This window comes from Scomber scombrus, chromosome 22, assembly GCF_963691925.1.
Source record: "Scomber scombrus chromosome 22, fScoSco1.1, whole genome shotgun sequence".
Taxonomy (NCBI): domain Eukaryota; kingdom Metazoa; phylum Chordata; class Actinopteri; order Scombriformes; family Scombridae; genus Scomber; species Scomber scombrus.
In genome coordinates, this window is record NC_084991.1 from 23,553,914 (window position 1) to 23,578,387 (window position 24,474).

At 41.3% G+C, this 24,474-nt stretch overlaps 2 protein-coding genes across 2 annotated transcripts in view; one reads left to right on the forward strand and one right to left on the reverse strand.

Moving 5' to 3' along the window:
* Nucleotides 1-3,125, reverse strand: part of crebl2 (cAMP responsive element binding protein-like 2) — a 3,308-nt gene extending 183 nt beyond the window's left edge. Inside the window, exons 1-3 of the mRNA XM_062443502.1 lie at nucleotides 2,952-3,125; nucleotides 826-1,023; nucleotides 1-616 (exon numbers count right to left, since the gene is read on the reverse strand). The exon at nucleotides 1-616 is cut by the window's left edge and continues 183 nt beyond it. Coding sequence (XP_062299486.1) covers nucleotides 461-616; nucleotides 826-1,023; nucleotides 2,952-2,966 — 369 coding nt within the window. The 5' untranslated portion in view covers nucleotides 2,967-3,125 and the 3' untranslated portion in view covers nucleotides 1-460. The remainder of the gene's footprint in view (nucleotides 617-825; nucleotides 1,024-2,951) is intronic.
* A 3,463-nt stretch (nucleotides 3,126-6,588) lies between these two features.
* dusp16 (dual specificity phosphatase 16) lies at nucleotides 6,589-23,691 on the forward strand. The gene is made up of 7 exons (XM_062443464.1): nucleotides 6,589-6,806; nucleotides 13,937-14,746; nucleotides 16,646-16,781; nucleotides 19,177-19,340; nucleotides 20,151-20,310; nucleotides 21,325-21,448; nucleotides 21,533-23,691. Exons 2-7 carry the CDS (start codon nucleotides 14,495-14,497, stop codon nucleotides 22,641-22,643), a joined length of 1,947 nt encoding a protein of 648 aa, XP_062299448.1. The 5' UTR covers nucleotides 6,589-6,806; nucleotides 13,937-14,494; the 3' UTR covers nucleotides 22,644-23,691.
* Nucleotides 23,692-24,474: the final 783 nt, after the last annotated feature.

Here is a 24,474-nt window from a genome sequence, read left to right on the forward strand (position 1 = left end):
GTAGCTCAGTATGTGTGTGTGTGTGTGTGGCGCTACGTAGCCTCCGTAGCTCAGTGTGTGTGTGTGTGTGTGTGTGTGGCGCTGCATAGCCTCCGTAGCTCAGTGTGTGTGTGTGTGTGGCGCTGCGTAGCCTCCGTAGCTCAGTGTGATGTGTGTGTGTGTGGCGCTGCGTAGCCTCCGTAGCTCAGTGTGTGTGTGTGGCGCTGCGTAGCCTCCGTAGCTCAGTGTGTGTGTGTGTGTGGCGCTGCGTAGCCTCCGTAGGTCAGTGTGATGTGTGTGTGTGTGGCGCTGCGTAGCCTCCGTAGCTCAGTGTGTGTGTGTGGCGCTGCGTAGCCTCCGTAGCTCAGTGTGTGTGTGTGTGTGGCGCTGCGTAGCCTCCGTAGCTCAGTGTGTGTGTGTGTGGCGCTGCGTAGCCTCCGTAGCTCAGTGTGTGTGTGTGGCGCTGCGTAGCCTCCGTAGCTCAGTCTCTGGGACCGTTGATGCTGTTCTTGGAGTTTTTGGAGGATTTCTGGGCGCTGCTGCCGCTCTGAGACATTTTGTGGTCGTCTCCGGTCAGCAGAGCTTTAATCTCAGAGGGAATCTTCCCCTGATCCATGGCCGAACACCACTGCTTATACTACGGGAGACAAAACAGGAAAAACTGGGTCGTTAATTATTAATCAATAGAGGATAATTTTAACTAGAGCAGGGGGGTCAAACTCATTTTAGTTTGGGGGCCAAATACAGCCCCATAGATCTGAAATAGCTTAGATAAATAAAAGCTTCTGTCAGATTAATGTGTGTATATTAATAATAATAATAATAATAATGATGTGTATATTTTACCATCTCCAGCTCCTCCCTCAGGGCACAGATGGCTCTCTCCTTACTGGAAACCAGTTCCTCCAGGTACTGGTACCTCAGCTTCTTCCTGGCTCTGCACTCTCTGGCGCTCTGACGGCTTCGCTCCAGTTTGGCCTTCAGGTCGATCTTTGCAGGTTTACGGCCGCGTTTCCCCGGCTTCTTCACTTTACCAGTCACCATCTGACAATAAGATCAACATATAATCAGTTATTACACTCGGGTCGCTCTCTGCTTTGGTTGGTGCTGTTTATTTTATGACGGGTCTTTTTTAGGCTTTAAGTCATTTTACAGTTTGGTGAAAAATGAGACAAAATGTTTTGGTGTGTAAAGCTAAATATGGTGAATGCACCTGCGTTGTTTTGTGACTTTCAGTCAAATAAAAATCTATTTTTCTTGTGATATATTTCATTGAAGTTTTCTAAAATATAGTTAAACTCTCGTCTCAAGTCAAAGCCCGACTCATTTATTAAGAGTCTTTACAGACAGATCATAACTGACCACTTAACATAAACCTAAATACATGTAAACTAATACTATTAAAGGCTGATAGCTACATTTACTAATCACATTATAAATAAACAGAATAAATAAATAGTCGTATATCTACTACAGTACATCTGTCAAAGTGAGCCTCTAAGAACGACGTTAAGGCTGTTTTTTAATGTTGAAAATGACATTTAGATGATTTGTAATGTTATAAATGAGGTTTAGACGTTTTATTAACGTTAAACACGACCTTATGGCCATTTTTTAACATTTAAAATTAACATTAAGAATGTTTATTAATGTTAAACGTTGTGACCGTGTGCTCTGACACACTAAACACCAAACAAAGGATTGAATCGGCTACTCGGGGTTGTGTGTCCTGGGGGAGAACACTCAGCGGTCCCAAGCCTCAAACAGCATTCACCTCCTTTGTTCAACATCTACACACTAATACCTGGATTACTTCCTGGATTTCTAAAAGGCTGCGGGCCAGAATTAAACTGCTTGCTCTAACTGGTTCCACCGGCGCTATGGAGGCGTGTAGATGAACCAACCCAGGTGGATATAATGAACAATAGTGATTAGTGATGTTAAAAGAATATGAACTGTAAGAAAAACAACATTAAATGTGTGAATAGAGGATAAACCTGGACTACAGTTATTAATGTGAGGTCACAATGGACTGAGCCATGTGGTGATAAAAGCAGTTTAACACCATCACAGAGGAGCTGTGAGGAGATCTGCACATCTGGCTTTAAGGTGAAGTTAATGTACAGACAGTATACAGACTTAGGCCACTGAAGATAAATCACCCTGCTGTTCATCCTTTGTCCACCTATGAGTCTGGTTCCAGTTACATTACCTTCACCTGAGCCATAGGTGTGACAACGTGACGTTAAGACTGTTTATTAACGTTTAAAACGACGTTAAGACTGTTTATTAACGTTATAAACGACGTTAAGACAGTTTATTAACCTTATAAACAACGTTAAGACTGTTTATTAACCTTATAAACAACGTTAAGACTGTTTATTAACGTTATAAACGACGTTAAGACTGTTTATTAACGTTATAAACGACGTTAAGACTGTTTATTAACGTTATAAACGACGTTAAGACTGTTTATTAACGTTATAAACGACGTTAAGACTGTTTATTAACGTTATAAACGACGTTAAGACTGTTTATTAACGTTATAAACGACGTTAAGACTGTTTATTAACGTTATAAACGACGTTAAGACTGTTTATTAACGTTATAAATGACGTTAAGACTGTTTATTAACGTTAAAAATGACGTTAAGACTGTTTATTAACGTTATAAATGACGTTAAGACTGTTTATTAACGTTATAAATGACGTTAAGACTGTTTATTAACGTTAAAAATGACGTTAAGACTGTTTATTAACGTTATAAATGACGTTAAGACTGTTTATTAACGTTAAAAATGACGTTAAGACTGTTTATTAACGTTATAAATGACGTTAAGACTGTTTATTAACGGTATAAATGACGTTAAGACTGTTTTCTAACGTTATAAATGACATTAAGACTGTTTTCTAACGGTATAAATGACGTTAAGACTGTTTATTAACGGTATAAACAGCTAACATTTAGCTCACCTTGTTTTCATCCATGTTTCTCCACCGCTGCTGACGACAGGAAGCTGCTATATATCAGAGTATATATCAGAGTATATATCAGAGTATATAACAGAGTATATAATAGAGTTATGTAGTAATCTGAAGGTAAACTAGTCTTCAGTAACAGCTGATACACGGACAATAGAAACCTGTTTACATCCGGTTTCCTGGTGATCTAACGCGCTGACGTAACCTACTCTCGCGAGACTTCTTCTTCCTTGGTTTTTAAACAGCAGCTTGCATCCAACATGTTGCACCGTACTGCCACCTGGTGCACCATACTGCCACCTGCACCATACTGCCACCATACTACCACCTGCATGTTGCACCGTACTGCCACCTGGTGGAATTACACTCCTTACGTTACGAGAGGCGAATGAGTCCTCTGAATACAATTGAACTTACATAAATGGTTAGATACTTAGATATTAAAACACAGATGAGAATGTATTTAACAAAGGATTAAACTACAAAGGATTTCTTAGGGAAGTCACCATTTTTAAAAATCACCAGTTAAACCGTAACACCGGTCTGGTTCAACTGTTTATAAAGCACAATATATACAATATCACCCACCTTTTTAGCCAACTTCAAATTTATCACCACAGGTTTTAAACTTCATTCTTGAGTTGACGCCTCTTTCAACAGGAGGGTTAAGATACCTCAACAAGCATTTCCTGCCCGTTCCACTGCTTCCACACTCCAATATATCCCCCAAACATTTTCACTCTAATCTGTGCAATAAGAATATCACCTCTGGTAAATTACCACTCAATACCAGTATTACTCCTGTAAATAATGTCACGATTATTTTTATTACATATTTTTTACTATTACTGTTCTTATTGTTTTTGTACTTATTATTTATTGTTCTTTATTCTTTTTCTTGCCCATAATGCCAATGTATGCAGGAATCCAAATGAATGTAACCAAAGTGCCTTTTTCTAATCAGTTGTGAATACTTTTCCATGATCTCATATATCAGGTCTGAATGATTAATAGATATACCGAGCTTTAGACTGTACATAGCAGATGCTGAATCACTGCAGATCAGAACTCTCTTTTGTGGGGTTTCTTCCGTCCACTCCAAAGCTATTCAAAAAGCAAACACTTCCACTGTAAATACACTCAAAACATTTGACATGTGTTTACTTATTTCTACTTTGGCACTAAGGACTGAAACTGCTGAACCTGTTTTGTCATACGTTATGAAGTCAGAGAGGATTTTTATTTGCCTTTAATGATTCACAGGGAAGTAGAAACCAGCAGCAGCTCTCTGGGTTTTCCCATTATTGAACAATCGTTCATTATTCAGCTGTCAGAGACTCCGTCATCAGTTAAAGCTGACACACTTCTGTTTTTCACTCACCTCTTCCCTCTTCCACTTCTGCCAAAAACTTCTCGGTTCTCACGCTCACATCATCAGTAGGGGAAAATCATTTCTGACAGCAAAAGTACAACATTTTTTAATTCGTCAGAATAATAATAAAGTGATATTTTCACTGGTTTCTCATAATTTTGACTTAGTAAGTAAAATTTGAATTAGTATTGACTTCAGATGTAACCCTCTTTGTATTCAACATTTTCATCAGTAACTTTAATTTAATGACACATTTTTTCTCAGTAACTGTAACCGATTACACTTACATTTATTTTGTACAATTATTACGTAATTACATGTAACTAGTTACTCCCCAACACTGCTGGTACCAAAGGAAGGATTTCTGAAACATGCTCAGACTAAAGTAAAAAAGAGGACTAATTACATTTCTTTGTTAAATTTTGTGGCTTGCAGAAAGTTACAGATGAAACTTTTTTCATATAACTATTAACTCTGACTATATGGCTCATTCCTCACACAGGTTGTTAGAAGGATAACTTATTGTGTTTTCTGAATGTTGGGTTCAGTGTCTCGGAGCCTTTCAGCTCGGCAGCAGCTTTTGATCGTTTCATCCACATTCATCAGACCGGGTTAACCATGCGTGCTAATTGCTCCAGTATGAAAAACCTTTGAGTTTTCTTCTGCTTTCATCACATCCATTGTCCTCTCAGACCGCTCAGCCTCCTGTATCTGCAGGCTCAGGAGGGAACTGAGAGGGCTGCACGCCAAAAAAACTGCACGACACTCAGCTGATTCATAAACTCGCCTAACCTTTGAATCCAGATCGTCTTCAAACAAGATGAATTACATCAGAATTACACATTTAAATTTATTTATTCTGAGATTAATTTTCACCTCCTGAGACCTGAGCTTTAGTTTATGTTTTTTTAATCTCTCCTAGATATTTGGGATCAGTTGAACCTGATAAGAACAAAACTAAACACTGTGTTCGAGCAGGATGTAGTTTTTGAAAAAATAAAGTCCTCATATGGGGGACAATGGGTTTATTTTACTGTATAACACAATGAATTCACCAGTGTATTTATACTATTTATTTCCTTCCCTTTGTATGAACGATAATAAAATCCCAACATCGTCAAACGAGTACTTCCTCTTTAGCAGTGTTGTATCTTGTTGCTAAAATTAGTCCCATTTTTAAAGCAAATCAAACTACAAACAATATTAAGCATAAAATAAACAAGTTTCAACCATAAAATTTGAGCAGGTTTTGTACCTGGTTGATCAGCTGTTTATTGACTCGGCCAAGATACCGGCCATCAGGTTTTTACACTGATTGATTTGCTTTAGCTTTTTCACCACTAGGTGGCACAAAGAAGAGTGTACTAATGATAAATTGTGTGTAACAAGAGATTTACGAGAACTTGCTACATTCACCAATGTTCTCGTATTTAGGTACGAACAAAATGTATGAGTGGTGCAGTCCTGTACAACCAACCTGCTGTTCAAAGCATTAGATCCTTGTTCTTGACTAACGGATCATGTCCCGTTCATTACTTTGAAGACATTTTGAGTTGTGATATATTAATTACACTTAATCATGGTGACATTACTTGAGTAGAAAATTAGTATTTGACAGTTTAGTCAGATATTGTCTGTCATTTATAGGGCTGGGTGTCAGTACTCTGAAAATACCAAGTAGCATCGAAACGTCTATCGTCAATCGATACCTGCAATTGATCCTTTTTGCACCAAGAACTAGAAAATATCACTATTTGTATGGACTAGCTCACAGCCAATCAACGCAAGTATTCTTGGATTTAATGAGACATGTTATTTGCCCACTGCCACAACAAAAAAGAAAAAGAGTAAAAAATTAAAAAATTAAAAATAAATTAAGAGAGAATAAAGAAAAATAAATAAATAAATACAATAAAGGAGAAATAGAAATAAAATAGAAATTATTTTTAAAACTTACAAAAAAAAAATATAATTCTAAATAACAAAAAAACATAAAATAGTGTAAAATAAAATAGAACATTTTTTAAACATAAAAAATACAATAAAATACAAATAAAAAAACCATAATAAAAACTTAATAAAAACACCTTTTTACTTTTTTATGTCACTTTTTCCCCCTGGCATTAACAGGCTTCCATACATTAAACTGAGGCCTTTAGTGTCGGCTCAGTGCGTGTATGTGTGCCTGCCCCTTTAAGAGGCAGCAGAGTGGATGACGGCATGGTGTTATTTTTATCGCGGTGACCTCATCTTTCTCTCTCTAATGGCAGCTCAGAGTCACTGCTGCCCCTCTTTAGCTTCAACTTTTTTTTTTACCACTTTACTTTCTCTTCTCCGCCGACACCGACCTCTCCCCGGTGTCACGGCCGCTCTGTGGCTCCTGTTCCCCGGTCGGACGGTTTGGAGCAGCCGTTGGAGGAGCCGTTGGGACTTTTGACGTCGAGTTTTGTTTTTTTTGTGTTTTTTTTCAAACGGTGAGTGTTCGAAATGAGCCGTTAAAACCGTTAAAACCGTTAAAAGCCGCAGCGGACGTTAACGCGCCTAAACACAGTCAAAAAGTCAAAGTTAAGCACCGTGTTTGTGTTTGAGGTGAAGTTGAGTAATTATTCAGAGATTTCAAACGTTAACGGGGCTGTTAAACGGTAAGATGTCGGTGTGTTTGGCCTGGCGGTCAGAGAGCAGAGACACTACAGACACACACATCTGAATATGTCACACAAAGTTCAGAAAAGTTGAGTTTAGTCACTTTAATACTCACTGAGTGACTTTTAATCAGCTGACACTAAAGTTAAATAACACTTCATTAATGTCTGAACTCATTAAAATCAAAGGTTCCTTACACTACACTGTCAGTGCCACCTTATAACTGTTCATTGAATTAATATCATGAAACATAGAACAGACTGTTACCTAACATCTGAAAAACTGATTTTACACACTTTATTACTCACTGAGTGATTTTTTATCAGCTGACACTAAAGTTAAACCTAAAATAATCATTAATAAAACACTTTATACGTCTAAACTCACTGAAATCAAAGGTTCCTAACACTACTCTGTCAGTGTTGCCTCATCACTGTTAATTACATTTCATTAATATCATGAATCATGAATAAACACTAATAATACCAATGTAACATCCGTACATGTTGACCAGAACTCATTATAGTCACTTCATTACTCACTGAGTGACTTTTAATCAACTGACAGTAAAGTTAAACCTAAATGAATCATTAATATAACACTTAATTAATGTCATTATGTCATTCTGTCATTCTTGTTAATTACATTTAATTAATATCATATTAATGAATGTTTCAGGTTTAACTTTAGTGTCAGCTAATAGAAAGTTGTTCAGTGAGTAATAAAGTGACTAAAATGAGTTTTGGTCAACATGATGTTACATTGGTGTTATTAATGTTTATTCAAAGGTTCATAACATTTTATTCATGTCTGAACTCACTGAAATCAAAGGATCCTGACACTACTGTCAGTGCTGCCTTATAACTGTTAATTACATTGAATTAATATCACAAACCTTTGAATAAACACTAATAATACCAAGGTAACATCTGTACATGTTGACCAAAACTCATTTTATACGCTTTATTACTCACTGAATAACTTTTTATTAGCTGACACTAACGTTAAACCTAAAATATTCATTAATATATATAATATATATATACTTAATTAACGTCTAAACTCACTGAAATCAAAGGATCCTGACACAATTCAGTCATTGCCGCCTTATCACTGTTACATTTAATTAATGTCTTGAACTTTTAAATACATGTGTATATATGCCAATGTAACATCTGTAAACATTGACAAAAACTCATTATAAGCTGATTTAAAGTTACACTTTGTCAATTAATGCCAGAACTGTTGTAAAGTAAAGTGTTTCTATAGCAGAACATTTTACATTTACACCGTTTTTAATGCTGCCTGGTCTATAAAATATCATTAATATCATGAAACATAGAACAAACTGTTACCTAACATCTGAACATTACTCACTGAGTGACTTTTTATCAGCTGACACCTTAAACCTAAAATAATCATTAATAAAACACTTAATTAATGTCTGAACTCACTGAAATCAAAGGATCCTGACACTACTCTGTCTGTGCTGCCTCATCACTGTTAATTACATTTAATTAATATCATGAATCATGAATAAACTCTAATATTACCAATGTAACATCTGTACATGTGTCCAGAAGTTTCATAAACTTACTGAATAACTTTTTTATCAGCTGTCACATTTTTTTTATGTGTAAACCTTTAATTAACACCCAAGAGTTGTAAAATGATTATATTAGATGAGATTAGATAGAATAAAACAGGTCTGTGGTTCCCGCTCAATAGGATTCAACTTAAACAGATCTTTATTTTAAAATAGAAACACTAATGTAACATTTGGAAATACCGTCCAGATTCATCTAGAAGTCGATCTGAACTCATTTTATATGCTGAATGTTGTTTATGCTACTTTCTATGAGCCAAAAGTTCAACTGATTTAATGAATGATCCCTTAATGCCCAAATTCCTTCAAATTAAAATCCTCAGAAGGTAAAAGTACTGCAGTATTATGAGTGATGTAGTATGCAGTATTACAGTAAAAGTACTGCAGTATTATGAGTGATGTAGTATGCAGTATTACAGTAAAAGTACTGCAGTATTATAGTGATGTAGTATGCAGTATTACAGTAAAGTACTGCAGTATTATGAGTGATGTAGTATGCAGTATTACAGTAAAAGTACTGCAGTATTATAGTGATGTAGTATGCAGTATTACAGTAAAAGTACTGCAGTATTATGAGCGATGTAGTATGCAGTATTACAGTAAAAGTACTGCAGTATTATGAGCGATGTAGTATGCAGTATTACAGTAAAAGTACTGCAGTATTATGAGCGATGTAGTATGCAGTATTACAGTAAAAGTACTGCAGTATTATGAGCGATGTAGTATGCAGTATTACAGTAAAAGTACTGCAGTATTATGAGCGATGTAGTATGTAGTATTACAGTAAAAGTACTGCAGTATTATGAGCGATGTAGTATGCAGTATTACAGTAAAAGTACTGCAGTATTATGAGCGATGTAGTATGCAGTATTACAGTAAAAGTACTGCAGTATTATAGTGATGTAGTATGCAGTATTACAGTAAAAGTACTGCAGTATTATGAGCGATGTAGTATGCAGTATTACAGTAAAAGTACTGCAGTATTATGAGCGATGTAGTATGCAGTATTACAGTAAAAGTACTGCAGTATTATGAGCGATGTAGTATGCAGTATTACAGTAAAAGTACTGCAGTATTATGAGCGATGTAGTATGCAGTATTACAGTAAAAGTACTGCAGTATTATGAGCGATGTAGTATGCAGTATTACAGTAAAAGTACTGCAGTATTATGAGCGATGTAGTATGCAGTATTACAGTAAAAGTACTGCAGTATTATGAGCGATGTAGTATGCAGTATTACAGTAAAAGTACTGCAGTATTATGAGCGATGTAGTATGCAGTATTACAGTAAAAGTACTGCAGTATTATAGTGATGTAGTATGCAGTATTACAGTAAAGTACTGCAGTATTATAGTGATGTAGTATGCAGTATTACAGTAAAAGTACTGCAGTATTATGAGCGATGTAGTATGCAGTATTACAGTAAAAGTACTGCAGTATTATAGTGATGTAGTATGCAGTATTACAGTAAAGTACTGCAGTATTATAGTGATGTAGTATGCAGTATTACAGTAAAAGTACTGCAGTATTATGAGCGATGTAGTATGCAGTATTACAGTAAAAGTACTGCAGTATTATAGTGATGTAGTATGCAGTATTACAGTAAAAGTACTGCAGTATTATAGTGATGTAGTATGCAGTATTATAGTGATGTAGTATGCAGTATTACAGTAAAGTACTGCAGTATTATAGTGATGTAGTATGCAGTATTACAGTAAAAGTACTGCAGTATTATAGTGATGTAGTATGCAGTATTATAGTGATGTAGTATGCAGTATTACAGTAAAGTACTGCAGTATTATAGTGATGTAGTATGCAGTATTACAGTGAAAGTACTGCAGTATTATCAGTGATGTAGTATGCAGTATTACAGTAAAAGTACTGCAGTATTATGAGCGATGTAGTATGCAGTATTACAGTAAAAGTACTGCAGTATTATAGTGATGTAGTATGCAGTATTATAGTGATGTAGTATGCAGTATTACAGTAAAGTACTGCAGTATTATAGTGATGTAGTATGCAGTATTACAGTAAAGTAGTGGTTTGGTCCTCTGACTGATATATTATTATTATGACATCATTAGATTATTAATAGTGAAGCATCAGTGTTAGAGCAGCATGTTACTGTTGTAGCTGCTGGAGGTGGAGCTAGTTTACACTACTTTATATACAGTTAGCTAGTTTAGTCCAGTGGTTCCCAACCTAGGGGTGGGGCCCCTCCAAAGGGTCAGCAGATACATGTGAGGGGTGGTGAGATGATTAATGGGAGAGGAAAGAAGAAAAAACTAAGTTCTGATACACAAATGTGTTTTCAGTTGTTGGACTTTTTCTCTAATCTTTGATTGTTGCTGAAATATTGGATCATTTGAACATTTATTGAAATGAAAGCATGTGAGAAGTTTAGAGGGAAAAATCAGTATTTGGTGGAGCTGTTAACAACTCATAGACATCTGAAATGTGAGCCGACTACACACTGCTGTCTGGTTTCATCTTTAACAATGTGTTGTATTTATAAAGCTTGTTATATTATCCATTGTGTCAAATCTGCATCTGAAAAGTAACTAAAGCTGTCAAATAAATGTAGTGGAGTAGAAAGTACAATATTTCCCTCTGAGATGTAGAAAGTAGCATCACATGGAAATACTACAGTAAAGTACAAGTACCTCAAACTGTACTACAGTAAAGTACAAGTACCTCAAACTGTACTACAGTAAAGTACAAGTACCTCAAACTGTACTACAGTAGAGTACAAGTACCTCTAACTGTACTACAGTAAAGTACAAGTACCTCAAACTGTACTACAGTAAAGTACTAGTACCTCTAACTGTACTACAGTAAAGTACAAGTACCTCAAACTGTACTACAGTAAAGTACTAGTACCTCTAACTGTACTACAGTAAAGTACAAGTACCTCAAACTGTACTACAGTAAAGTACTAGTACCTCTAACTGTACTACAGTAAAGTACTAGTACCTCAAACTGTACTACAGTAAAGTACAAGTACCTCAAACTGTACTACAGTAGAGTACAAGTACCTCTAACTGTACTACAGTAAAGTACAAGTACCTCTAACTGTACTACAGTAAAGTATTAGTACCTCTAACTGTACTACAGTAAAGTACAAGTACCTCTAACTGTACTACAGTAACAGTATATTGTTAATTTTAGTTGTGAGGTCGTCGTCTGTTTTATTGCATCCTGTGATTTGGGTCTGAGCTCATTGAGGAAGTCGGTGTTCAGCTGTGAGGATTGATGGCTCTGTTTTTGCAGCAGGAGGAGATTTAAAGGTCACGCTGATAACCGAAACTTCTTTAAACAGATCAGCTGTGAACAACACTTCTGTTTTAATGGTGCTCACATCGCTTTCTGAGACTAAATTTAGTATTTAGTCTGTTTATTTAAAGAAAGTGTGGAAAATGTCCTGAGGTTCTTTCATAATTATAAATATCTATAAACTGATTTTCAACATGTTTAAATCTCCTTACCCAGCCAGCAGGTCCATGTGGGACCATAAGGGTTAAATCTGGGCTGCAATATGGGTCCCAAGTGGGTCTGTCTGCTGTTTCCATGGTGACCCCACCTGTGTTTGCCCATATGGGCTTCAAGGGGGTTCTGACTGGGTTTCAGGTGGGGCCCAACTGGGTGAGACCCATGTAGGCCCCATATGTTTGACCATATTGATCATGTGGGACCCATAAAATGTGCCCAGTTCAAGCCCATGCCCACTCAGTACCCACATAGCCTGTAGGGGCCCACATGGAGGGGGGACTTCACAAGGGGTACTTCCTGTTTGACTATTTTCTTGCCCCCCATTTATGACGACATACCGCTGACTGGTCTGCAGCCAGTCAACAGCTCTGCTTTTATATCATATGTATGTCAGTGTTGGTTTTGGCTCAGGTGAGCTCAGCCTCACCTTTGATGTCAGCCGGGGGGGTTAAAGTCCTCTGATTGGCTGCTATCACGGCGGGGTAATTTTAACCTTTGGTCGAACTCCCAGACACACCTGCTGCAGGTAGGACGGGCGTGAGACCAGGAAACAGCCGTTATCTCGTTATCTGGTTTAACTCGTTACCTGACCCACATCGAGACGAGCAGACGGGTTTCAGGTCACATGATCTGACGTTTCTGTTCATTACCTCACTTAACGAGCTGCAGAGGATGATCATCAGCAATTAAAGCTCAAATTACTGTTAAGATTTAAAAATAAACAGAATATTTTTAGGTTTTGGACAAGTTTTTATCTTTTAACTTCAGTTTTTTTTTCTCATCAAACTAAATTCAGCGTTCAGTCTCACAGATCTCTGTTTACTGGAGGAAATGAGTTGATGGTTCAGATCCGGTTGTCCAGGAGAAGTTTGGCTGAAATCCTTCAGATAACGTTCCACATCGTGTCGTCTACTTCTGTTTTCGTCTGAAATGTCAAAAAATGGTGAAGATTTTTCAACCAAACCAGAGGAACCAAACCTGGAACAAACCTGGAACCAAACCAGAGGAACCAAACCTGGAACCAAACCAGAGGAACCAAACCAGAGGAACCAAACCTGGAACAAACCTGGAACCAAACCAGAGGAACCAAACCTGGAACAAACCTGGAACCAAACCTGGAACCAAACCAGAGGAACCAAACCAGAGGAACCAAACCTGGAACCAAACCAGAGGAACCAAACCAGAGGAACCAAACCAGAGGAACCAAACCAGAGGAACCAAACCTGGAACCAAACCAGAGGAACCAAACCAGAAGAACCAAACCTAGAACTAACCTGGGTTTAAAAGGCCCTGTTTCCACTAAGGAAGTTCCTGGTTAATTTTAGGAGGCGATACATTTACAGGAACGTCCTCTCACTTGGTCCTCTAGGCCGCTGTGTCTCCATAGCAGAGAAGGATCCAGATACGACACATTGGACTCTGACCGTGACGTCACCAAGGCGACGCGCTGAAATCATAACAAAGAAAACGCCAACAAGGACGTAAACATGGAGGAGCTGAGGTGGTTGTCGCGTTTCTGGTTTGTGTGTTGGTGTTCATGATGGTAGACGCTTTCTACTACTGTTCTTCTTCTGGGTTTTAAAAATGCTGCTTATTTTGGCGCTTTCTGTTGAAGCCACATCCTGCTTTGGGTTTACCCAATCAGCACCAAGTCTGTTTAGAGTGTGTGAGGTGTTAATGAGACTCATCAGTGTGGCGTTGGGTTTAACAAGGTTTTCACGCTGAAAACTTGATTAATCAGCAGATTATTTTAAATAATTTATAAAAACCTTTTATTTCAGCTTCAGTGAATATTTGATGTTTTTTGTTTTAAACTCAACGTTAATTAAGTTAAACTGTCTGTGTGTGTGTCCTGAATCCTGCAGACCTCAGCATGAAGACCAGGATCAAGGTGCAGCGTGATGTCATCGGTGCTTCCACCAGAGGAGACGGTTTTTGTGAATGAGTGCCGCCCCCCCCACCCCCCAGACGCCCACACAGACTCTAACACAGCGCAGATAGTTGGTGGGGATTCCTGGTTCCTGCTTTTCAAGGCAGAGTGAGCCCTCTCTGTCTCTCTCTCTCTCTCTCTCTCTCTGTATCTCTCTCTCTCTCTCTCTGTCTCTGTCTCTCTCTTTCTGTCTCTCTCTCTCGCCCCAGTCCCCCCCCCCCCCCCCCACCCCCACCCCCCCGGAGGTTTTCGGGTTGCCAAGCGCCATCGGGATGACATCATACCCGTCCGACACAATGGAGCTCTTCATCCTCTGAGGGTCCTCGCCAGGCTGCGTCACTGCGCTGGACCGCCGGCCCGAGACGCCTGGGAGGAGGAGGAGGAGGAGGAGGAGGAGGGGGAGGAGGACTACCAGCAGGGAGGGAGGGGGGTGGGGGGTGGGAGGGACGGGAAGGGGGGAGCAGGAGGAGCAGGAGGAGGAGAAGAGTTTGACATGTCTGAGCGTCCCCCGGGATCAGGATCGGGGTCGGGGATGGCGCGGCCCATCGGAGCCGAGGCTCTGGTGGCTCTGCTGGAGGGGGGGCTGGACCGGGTGCTGCTCATCGACAGCCGGCCCTTCGTGGACTACAACTCCTCCCACATCCTGGAGGCGGTGAACGTGAACTGCTCCAAGCTGATGAAGAGGAGGCTGCAGCAGGACAAGGTGCAGATCAACGAGCTGCTGCAGCACTCCGCCAAGAAGAAGGTAAACACTTTATTAATCAGATGTTAATTAGTCACCTGACATTAACGAGCCCCACAGGACCACAAAATCTACCAATAATCAATATTGATCTATCAAACTCTTTATTCTGCTGTGAAATGTTTAAATGGATCAAATTACAGGTTAAAACACGAGAGATGAAATAATAATGAGAATAATAATATTAATCTGAAGTTCATCAGAAACTGCTGCTGTGTGCACATTAAACATATATGTGTATATATATCTCTACTGTACTCTACTGGACTCTACTGTACTCTACTCTATTGGACTCTATTGGACTCTACTGGACTCTACTGTACTGGACTCTACTGAACTCTACTCTATTGGACTCTACTGAACTCTACTGTACTGGACTCTATTGGACTCTACTCTATTGGACTCTACTGTACTCTACTGGACTCTACTGTACTCTACTCTATTGGACTCTACTGTACTCTACTGGACTCTACTGTACTCTACTCTATTGGACTCTATTGGACTCTACTGGACTCTACTGTACTGGACTCTACTGAACTCTACGCTATTGGACTCTACTGAACTCTACTGTACTGGACTCTATTGGACTCTACTCTATTGGACTCTACTGGACTCTACTGTACTGGACTCTACTGTACTCTATTGGACTCTACTGGATTCTACTGTACTGGACTCTACTGGACTCTACTGGACTCTACTCTATTGGACTCTACTGGACTCTACTGAACTCTACTCTATTGGACTCTACTCTACTGGACTCTACTCTATTGGACTCTACTGGACTCTACTGAACTCTACTCTATTGGACTCTACTCTACTGGACTCTACTGGACTCTACTCTACTGGACTCTACTGTACTCTACTCTACTGGACTCTACTGTTCTCTACTCTACTGGACTCTACTGTACTCTACTCTACTGGACTCTACTGTTCTCTACTCTACTGGACTCTACTGTACTCTACTCTACTGGACTCTACTGGACTCTACTGTTCTCTACTCTACTGGACTATACTCTACTGGACTCTACTATACTCTACTGGACTCTACTGTACTCTACTGGACTATACTCTACTGGACTCTACTGTACTGGACTCTACTGTACTCTACTGGACTTTACTATACTCTACTGTACTCTACTGGACTATACTACTGGACTCTACTGGACTTTACTATACTCTACTGTACTCTACTCTACTGTACTCTACTGGACTTTACTATACTCTACTGGACTCTACTATACTCTACTGTACTCTACTGGACTCTACTCTACTGGACTCTACTCTACTCTACTGTACTCTACTGGACTTTACTATACTCTACTGTACTCTACTGGACTATACTCTACTGGACTCTACTCTACTCTACTGTACTCTACTGGACTTTACTATACTCTACTGTACTCTACTGGACTATACTCTACTGGACTCTACTGGACTTTACTATACTCTACTGTACTCTACTGGACTCTACTCTACTGTACTCTACTGGACTATACTATACTCTACTGGACTCTACTATACTCTACTGTACTCTACTGGACTCTACTCTACTGTACTCTACTGGACTTTACTATACTCTACTGTACTCTACTGGACTCTACTCTACTGTACTCTACTGGACTTTACTATACTCTACTGGACTTTACTATACTCTACTGTACTCTACTGGACTCTACTCTACTGTACTCTACTGGACTTTACTATACTCTACTGGACTCTACTGTACTGGACTCTACTGTACTCTACTGGACTCTACTATACTCTACTGTACTCTACTGGACTCTACTGTTTCTTGTTATTGTAATTAATGTGTATGATTAATGAATGAATTATTGATGTTTCAGCTGGAGCTGCAGGACCAGGAAGTGGTGGTTTATTGATTATTGATTATTGATGTTTCAGCTGGAGCTGCAGGACCAGGAAGTGGTGGTTTATGATCAGAGCTCTTCAGACCCGGCGGCTCTCAGCTGTGATTCGTTCCTCAGCGTCCTGCTGCTGAAACTGGAGAAGAGCTTCCCCTCCGTCCACCTGCTGTCAGGTCAGGAAGGAAGGAATGAGTGAATGAATGAAGGATGAGTGAATGAATGAATGAGTAAATGAATGAATGAAGGAAGGAAGGAATGAATGAATGAATGAGTAAATTAATGAATGAGTAAATGAATGAATGAAGGAAGGAAGGAATGAATGAGTGAATGAATGAATGAAGGAAGGAAGAAATGAATGAGTAAATTAATGAATGAAGGAATGAACGAATGAATGATTGAATGAATGTGTAAATGAATGAATGAATGAAAGAGTAAATGAATGAATGAAGGAATGAATGAATGAGTAAATGAATGAATGAATGAGTGAGTAAATTACTGAATGAGTGAGTAAATTAATGAATGAATGAATAAATTAATGAATGAGTGAGTAAATGAGTGACTAAATGAATGCATGAGTAAATGAAAGAATGAATGAATGAGTAAATGAATGAATGAGTATTTATTGTGTCTTATTTATTATAACATCGAGACCTGAGACCCGCTTTTCCTTCTTTTAACTTTTTTTATTTAAGTTTTATCTGCGAGAAAATCAAAATATAGTTAAAACAGCTGCTGACCTGTTTAATAGACTCCAGCCAGGTTTCATCATAAATAATCACATATAAACTGATAATAATTGAGACTCTGTGCAGCAGGTTTTTAATGGCTGACAGATATTTGCGTGACCGTCCCTTTAAAGCGGCTCCTCCTGCGGTTGTGTAACTGAAACCTTTGACCTGCTGATTTTTGGGAAGGTTGGAGGGAGGAGCAGTGACCTCATGCTTACATAACAGCTGCAGCCAGGCCTGTCAATCACTGTGTGCAGAGGCATGGGCATAAGAATAAACATATATAATAATAATAATAATCAGCTGATCTCAGTGACTGTTTTAATAATCTATAAATCATTTTAAATCTTCACTGCAGCTTCTCATGGTGCAGAAAGTGACAGAACACAGATGCATTATATCACAATACCAGAATGTAAACAGCAATAGAAAAATACCAAATCCTTAAAACCTCGTGACATAGGGCTGGGCAAACATTTAGAAACTCTAATGGACTTAATCTGGCTCATGTCAATTAATTGTGGTGTTCACTGTTGCCATGACAGCAAAGGTTGCATATCTTTAAAGACCGTGTAAAGTGAATTCAGAAATGTTCTTCTAAACACATTAAATAGGTCATAAATGTATTTCTAAAAAAGGTGTAAAAAGCATTTCAACCATTTAGATTTGAATTGTGGAGCTAGGCTTAGCATAAACCCGCCCTGCTGCTGTAGAGGTATAAATCATAGACTGTATATAATGGACGTAACATCCGTGACGTCACCCATTGGTTTGTGGACTGCTGCTCGGAGGCCAATAGTATCGGATCTGAGCAGCGCCATCTTGAATATTTCAGGTGCATGCTGGGAAAAATAAAAACATGGGTTCTACTTATATGGGCATCAGGAGGAGCATGAGGCGCCCTCCTGAACCTGTGAACCAATCAACCTGTCAATCACCACGTAGCCACGCCCTAATGCATACCCTGCTTTATCGTCACATATAAAATCAGGGAGGCCAAAATGTCCCAAATGAACATCATACTGCATTGAAGAAGGCTTTAAACTAGCGATTGAGACCATAAACACATTATGAAAACGTTGGAAGGATGGAAAGAAGGAAGGAAGGAAAGATGGAAGGAAGGAAGGAAGTACAGATGGAAGGAAGGATATATAAGGAAGGATGGAAGGAAGGAAGGATGAAAAGAAGGAAGGAAGGAAGGAAGGAAGGAAGTACAGATGGAAGGAAGGATATATAAGGAAGGATGGAAGGAAGGAAGGATGAAAAGAAGGAAGGAAGGAAGGATATAGAAGAAAGGAAGGAAGGAAGGATGGATGGATGGAAGAAAGATGGAAGGATGGAAAGAAGGAAGGAAGGAAAGATGGAAGGGAGGACAGATGGAAGGATTGAAGGAAGGAAGGACAGATGGAAGGAAGGAAGGATATATAAGGAAGGAAGGATGGAAATAAGGAAGGAAGGAAGGATATATAAGGAAGGAAGGATGGAAATAAGGAAGGAAGGAAGGATATATATAAGGATGGAAGGAAGGAAGGGAAGAAAATTGAAGGAAGGAAGGAAGAAAGGAAGGAAAGAAGGAAAGATGGAAAGTCACACCTTAAAACATCATTATTTTCCCTCCCTAAAGATCCTCATGTGTGAGGGCAGCAGAGTAAAATACTAAACTAAAGAAACTGAAAATACATCATAGTTCATGAAGGGAAGAGATAATCGTTCATTCATCGTAATCCAGGTTAAAAGTTCAATTAATCGTGATTTAGATTTTTGCCATAATCGCCTCTATCATCTCTACTCGGTGAGTCCAAGGTGTTTGAGCGTCCTGCTGCGTGTGTTTTCCTGTCAGGTGGTTTCGGGGAGTTCTCTCACCTGTTCCCGGGCCTGTGTGAGGGGAAGTCCACGCTGGTTCCTTCCTGCATCTCTCAGCCCTGCCTGCCGGTGACCAACGTCGGGCCGACCCGCATCCTGCCTCACCTGTACCTGGGCTGCCAGAGAGACGTCCTCAACAAGGTACCCAATATCTATCTATACTCTGATGGGTCACTAATGGAGCTTTTCCACTAAACAGTTCTAGCTCGACTGGACTGGACTCCATCAGGGATAGTAATGAGGGAAGGAAGGAAGGAAATAATGAAGAAAGGGAGGGAGGAAAGATGGTAGGAAGGAAGGAAGGAAATAAGGAAGAAAGGGAGGGAGGAAACATGGTAGGAAGGAAGGAAGGAAATAAGGAAGAAAGGGAGGGAGGAAACATGGTAGGAAGGAAGAAAAAGAAGACAGGAAGGACAGAGGGAAGGAAGGAAGGAAAGATGGAAGAAAGGGAGGGAGGAAGGAAAGGAAAGAAGGGAGGAAGGAAAGGAAGGAAGCAATGACGGAGGAAAGAAGGAAGGTAGGAGGGAGGAAAGAAAGAGAAGGGAGGAAGGAAGAACGGACGGAGGGAGGGAGGGAGAAAGGAAAAGAGGAAGGAAGGAAAGAAGGACAGAGGAAAGAAGGAAGGGAGGAAGGATGAGAGGATGTAGGGAGGGAAGGAAGGAAGCAAGGAAGAGAGGAAGGAAGGAAAGGAAGGAAGGACAGATGGAGGAAGGAAGGAAAGAAAGAGAGAAGGAGGGAGGGAGGAAGGATAGACGGAAGGAAGGAAGGAAAGTAAGAGAGAAGGAGGGAGGGAGGGAGGAAGGACAGATGGAAGGAAGGAAGGAAGGAAGGAAGGAAGGAAGGAAGGAACAGTCAAAACAGACGGGTTTAATCTGACCCGTGAGGCCGACAGGAAGGTTAAAGTGTAAAACATGAAGTATCTTAACTTCTCCCTCCTCTGTGTGTCTGCAGGATCTGATGCAGCAGAACGACATCGTCTACGTCCTGAACGCCAGCAACACTTGCCCCAAACCCGACTTCATCCCCGAGTCTCACTTCCTGCGAGTTCCCGTCAACGACAGCTTCTGTGAGAAGATCCTGCCGTGGTTGGACCGATCCGTGGAGTTCATAGGTCAGCTGGGAACCTCTGAACCTTCAGCACATCACTTCATAACACATCAATGAATGAGTGAATCATGAATGAAAACATCACATTTTAGATTTTCCTTACATCCTCTCATCCTTCCTTCCTTCCTTTCCTTCCTGTCTTCTTTTCCTTCCTTCCCTTCTCCCTCCCTTTCTTCCATCTTTCTTTCCTTCCTTCCCTCTGTCCTTCCTGTCTTGTTTTCCTTCCTTCCTTCCTTCCTTCCTTCCTTCCTTCCTTCCTTCCTTCCTCCCTTCCTTCCTTCCTTCCTTCCTTCCTTCCTTCCTTCCAACCATCTTTCCTCCCTCCCTTTCTTACTTATTTCCTTCATTCCTTCCTTCAGGAAGGAAGGTAGGAGGGAGGGAGAAAGGAAAAGAGGAAGGGAGGAAGGTGGGGGAGGAAAGAAAGAGAGAAGGAGGGAAGGAGAAAGGGAAGGAAAGAGGGAGGGAGGAAAAAAGAAAGAGAGAGGGAGGGAGGAAGGACATACGGAAAGGAGGAAAGAAGGAAGGAAGGAAAGAGAAGGAGGGAGGGAGGACAGACGGAAAGGAGGAAAGAAGGAAGGAAGGAAAGAGAGAAGGAGGGAGGAAGGGAGGAAAGAAGGAATGAAAGAAAGAGAAGGATGGAGGGAGGACAGACGGAAGGAAAGAAGGAAGGAAGGAAAGAGAGAAGGAGGGAGGAAGGACAGACGGAAGGGAGGAAAGAAGGAAGGAAAGAAAGAGAAGGATGGAGGAAGGACAGACGGAAGGGAGGAAAGAAGGAAGGAAAGAAAGAGAAGGAGGGAGGACAGACGGAAGGAAAGAAGGAACAGTCAAAACAGCCTCACTCTGAACTTTTCAGGCTCATATTTGGTGCAACACAGATCGATGGCGCCCCCTGGTGGCCGTTTTATGGCACTTCACCTTCAGTTCCATCCTGTAGTTTAAGTTCATGTTACAGTTCAGTTATAACTGTCGAATATAAATGTTTCTTTATGAGTTGCTAATAAAGGTTTGTGTGTTTCAGAGAAGGCCAAAGCTGTGAACGCTCGGGTTCTGGTTCACTGTCTGGCTGGAATCTCTCGCTCGGCCACCATCGCCATCGCCTACATCATGAAGAGGATGGACATGTCTCTGGACGAGGCGTACAGGTCAGAGGAAGCTCAACACAGAGTTATAAAAGAGACACGGAGAGGTTTAATGTGCCGGCTCTGACCCGAGTTTGTTCTGTGCAGGTTTGTGAAGGAGAAGCGTCCGACCATCTCTCCCAACTTTAACTTCCTGGGTCAGCTGCTGGACTTCGAGAAGAAGATAAAGAGTCCTCTCGGTACAGACTCCAAACTCAAATCCCTCCATCCTCAGGAGCTCGGCGGCGACACTCCGGCTCCGCTGGAGGACGAGCAGGAGCCGGCGGTCCTCCAGGAGGCCCCCGGGGGCCCGGGCCTGGCCCTGCTGGAGCCGCTCACGCTGCCCTGCGTGCTGGCCAACGCCCCCGAGGAGCGTCTGCTGGCTCAGGCTCTGAGCGGCCTGCACCTGGCCGACGGCGCCGAGGACAGCGCCCGCCTGAAGCGTTCCTTCTCTCTGGACATCAAGTCGTACGGCGAGCCGGGCGGGAGTGCCGCCGCTCACCGGGTGTTTGCACCGCACGCCGGGCCGACGGACGGCGCCGAGTTCTTCAAACCGTCTGGATACAAAGACACGAGCAGTAAACCCTGCCAGTTCTCGCCGGTGCAGGAAGTGTCGGAGCAGTCGACGCCGGAGCAGAGTCCCGACAAGGAGGAGGCGGACGCTCCGGAGCGAGCCGCGCCGCCGCCGAGCAGCAAACCGCCGCCCGCCGCCGCTGCCGCCGCCGCCGCCTGCTCACAGCTGCACCGCAGCGGCAGCATGGAGGAGAACGCCACCAGCTTCCTGTTCGGTCTGTCCCGCAGCCAGCAGCACCTCGCCAGACCGGGCTCCGGCGGCGCCCTCAAAGGCTGGCACTCCGACATCCTGCTGGGCCCCGTCACCGTCTCCACCTCCTCGCTGGCCGGCGGCTGGTACCTCTCCTCCGAGTCCACGCGCTTCTACTCCACGTCGGCCATCCTGAGCGGCGGCGGCTTCGCGGCGTACAGCTGCAGCCACGGCCTGGAGGCGGTACGGCGGCGCAGCCGGCAGAGAGCCGGCGACCACGGAGACTCCCGCCGGAGCTGGCACGAAGAGAGCAGCTTCGAGAAGCAGCTGAAGCGCCGCAGCTGTCAGATGGAGTTCGGAGACGGGATGACGGACAGCCGGTCCAGAGAGGAGATGGGGAAGGTCGGCAGCCAGTCCAGTTTCTCCGGCAGCATGGAGATCATCGAGGTTTCCTGAGTACGAGCGGCGGGGCGTCGGAGCGGCGGGGCGTCCGAGCGTCTGAGCGGCGGGGCGTCGGAGCGTCGGGGCGTCGGGGCGTCCGAGTGTCTGAGCGGCGCCACAGAGACACGAGACTCACTGAGCTGCCGTCTGACACTCAGAACTGAAGCAGCTCAGCTCAGTTCGGCTGCAGCTGAAGAACAAACTGAACTTAAAGTTAAAGTTTTTATTGATGCTTCGACTCATCATCATCTTCATCATCATCATCATCATCATCATCATCATCATCATCATCATCAGATCACACCGGCGATCGATCTGCGTCTGATGATCATTTTTAGTCTTTTTTAAACGATTATATCTCAGCTTCTGTTTTCAGACTAAACGAACGTATTGATTGTAAAAATGTATTTTTCTTCTTATGTGTTGTTTCTTTTTTTTTTATTTTATTTTTTTTTACACCTTTTTTAGAATAAATGATTCAATAATTGATCGATCATTCAGATAACGGCTAAATTGCACTGTGGACTCAGAATGAATCTATTTATCCATCAAATAATAATCAGCAGGTTCATTAATGAATTAAATAATTAGTTATAAAAAAACACAAAGAAAACGACTGTAGACACAAAACAAGTGATTTTTTTTCCATTTTTATTTTTTTAAATGTAGTTTTTTATTTTTCTCTTTTAAATCAAAGATCATCACTCGTCTGTTTCTGTGGAATAAAGGCAGAAAAATGTTGAAGGAAGTTTTCTGAACTCGACAGCAGAAGCTTTTCACTGACTGAATGTTTGGTTTTTGTTTTTCGGAGCCGAGCGTCTCGTCGTCTCGCTGCGTTCGGACTCTTTGGACAGGTGTGAAATCTCAGGTGTGTCTCAGAGCTGCAGTCCTGTGGAGGATTCAAAGAGGCTGGGACTCTTCAGAGAGCAAGAAGTCGGTGTAAGTTTGGTTCGTGAAGACGGTTTCTCATTAAAAATGTAAAAAGATGAAAGAAAAATAAAGAGCTGAGTGTTTTTAATGATGATAAACGACAAATAAAAGGTTAAAAAAGAAGAATATAGAATAAATAAAACTGGATTTAATAAAGATGAGAGCAGAATAAAGTGTCGGCTCTTCACTGTGAAGCACTTAAAGATAAAACTATAAATATAAATGTTATTATTATTATTATTATTAATAAGAACAATTATACATTTATGTTAATACACCAGACAAAGATGTTAAATGTGTTAAATTTACACAAATAAAGAAAGAAGAGTGTTTATGAACCTTCCTGTTGACTTCATGTCCTCCTTTAACCCTGCTGTTGACTGTTCCTTCCTTCCTTGTTTCCTTCCTTCCTCCTTTCCTTCCTTACTCCCTCCCTCCTTTACTCCTTTCCTTCCTTCCTCCTTTCCTTCCTTACTCCCTCCCTCCTTACTCTTTTCCTTTCTTCCTCCCTTCCTTCCTTCTTTCCTTCCTTCTTTCCTTCCTTCCTTCCTCCCTCCCTTACTCCTTTCCTTCCTTCCACCTTTCCTTCTCTCCTCTCCTTACTTTCTTCCTCTTTTCCTCCCCCCCTCCCTCCTTATTCCTTTTTTTCCTTCCCTCCTTCCTTACTTCCTTCCTCCCTTCCTTCTCTCCTTCCTTCCTTCCTCCCTCCCTCCCTCCTTTCCTTTCCTTCCATCCTCCTTTCCTCCCTCCCTCCCTCCTTACTCCCTTCCTTCCTTCCTTCCTCCCTCCCTCCTTTCCTTTCCTTCCTTCCTCCTTTCCTCCCCTCCCTCCCTCCTTACTCCCTTCCTTCCTTCCTTCCTTCTCTCCTTCCTTCCTTCATCCTCCCTCCCTCCCTCCTTTCCTTTCCTTTCATTCT

Bases quoted from the DNA above. Each gene is read 5' to 3' on its own strand.
- dusp16 (XM_062443464.1), top strand. From the start codon at position 14,495: ATGTCTGAGCGTCCCCCGGGATCAGGATCGGGGTCGGGGATGGCGCGG. The intron at 19,341-20,150 runs GTACCCAATATC...GTGTGTCTGCAG, and splicing joins AGAGAGACGTCCTCAACAAG to GATCTGATGCAGCAGAACGA. The intron at 20,311-21,324 runs GTCAGCTGGGAA...TGTGTGTTTCAG, and splicing joins CCGATCCGTGGAGTTCATAG to AGAAGGCCAAAGCTGTGAAC.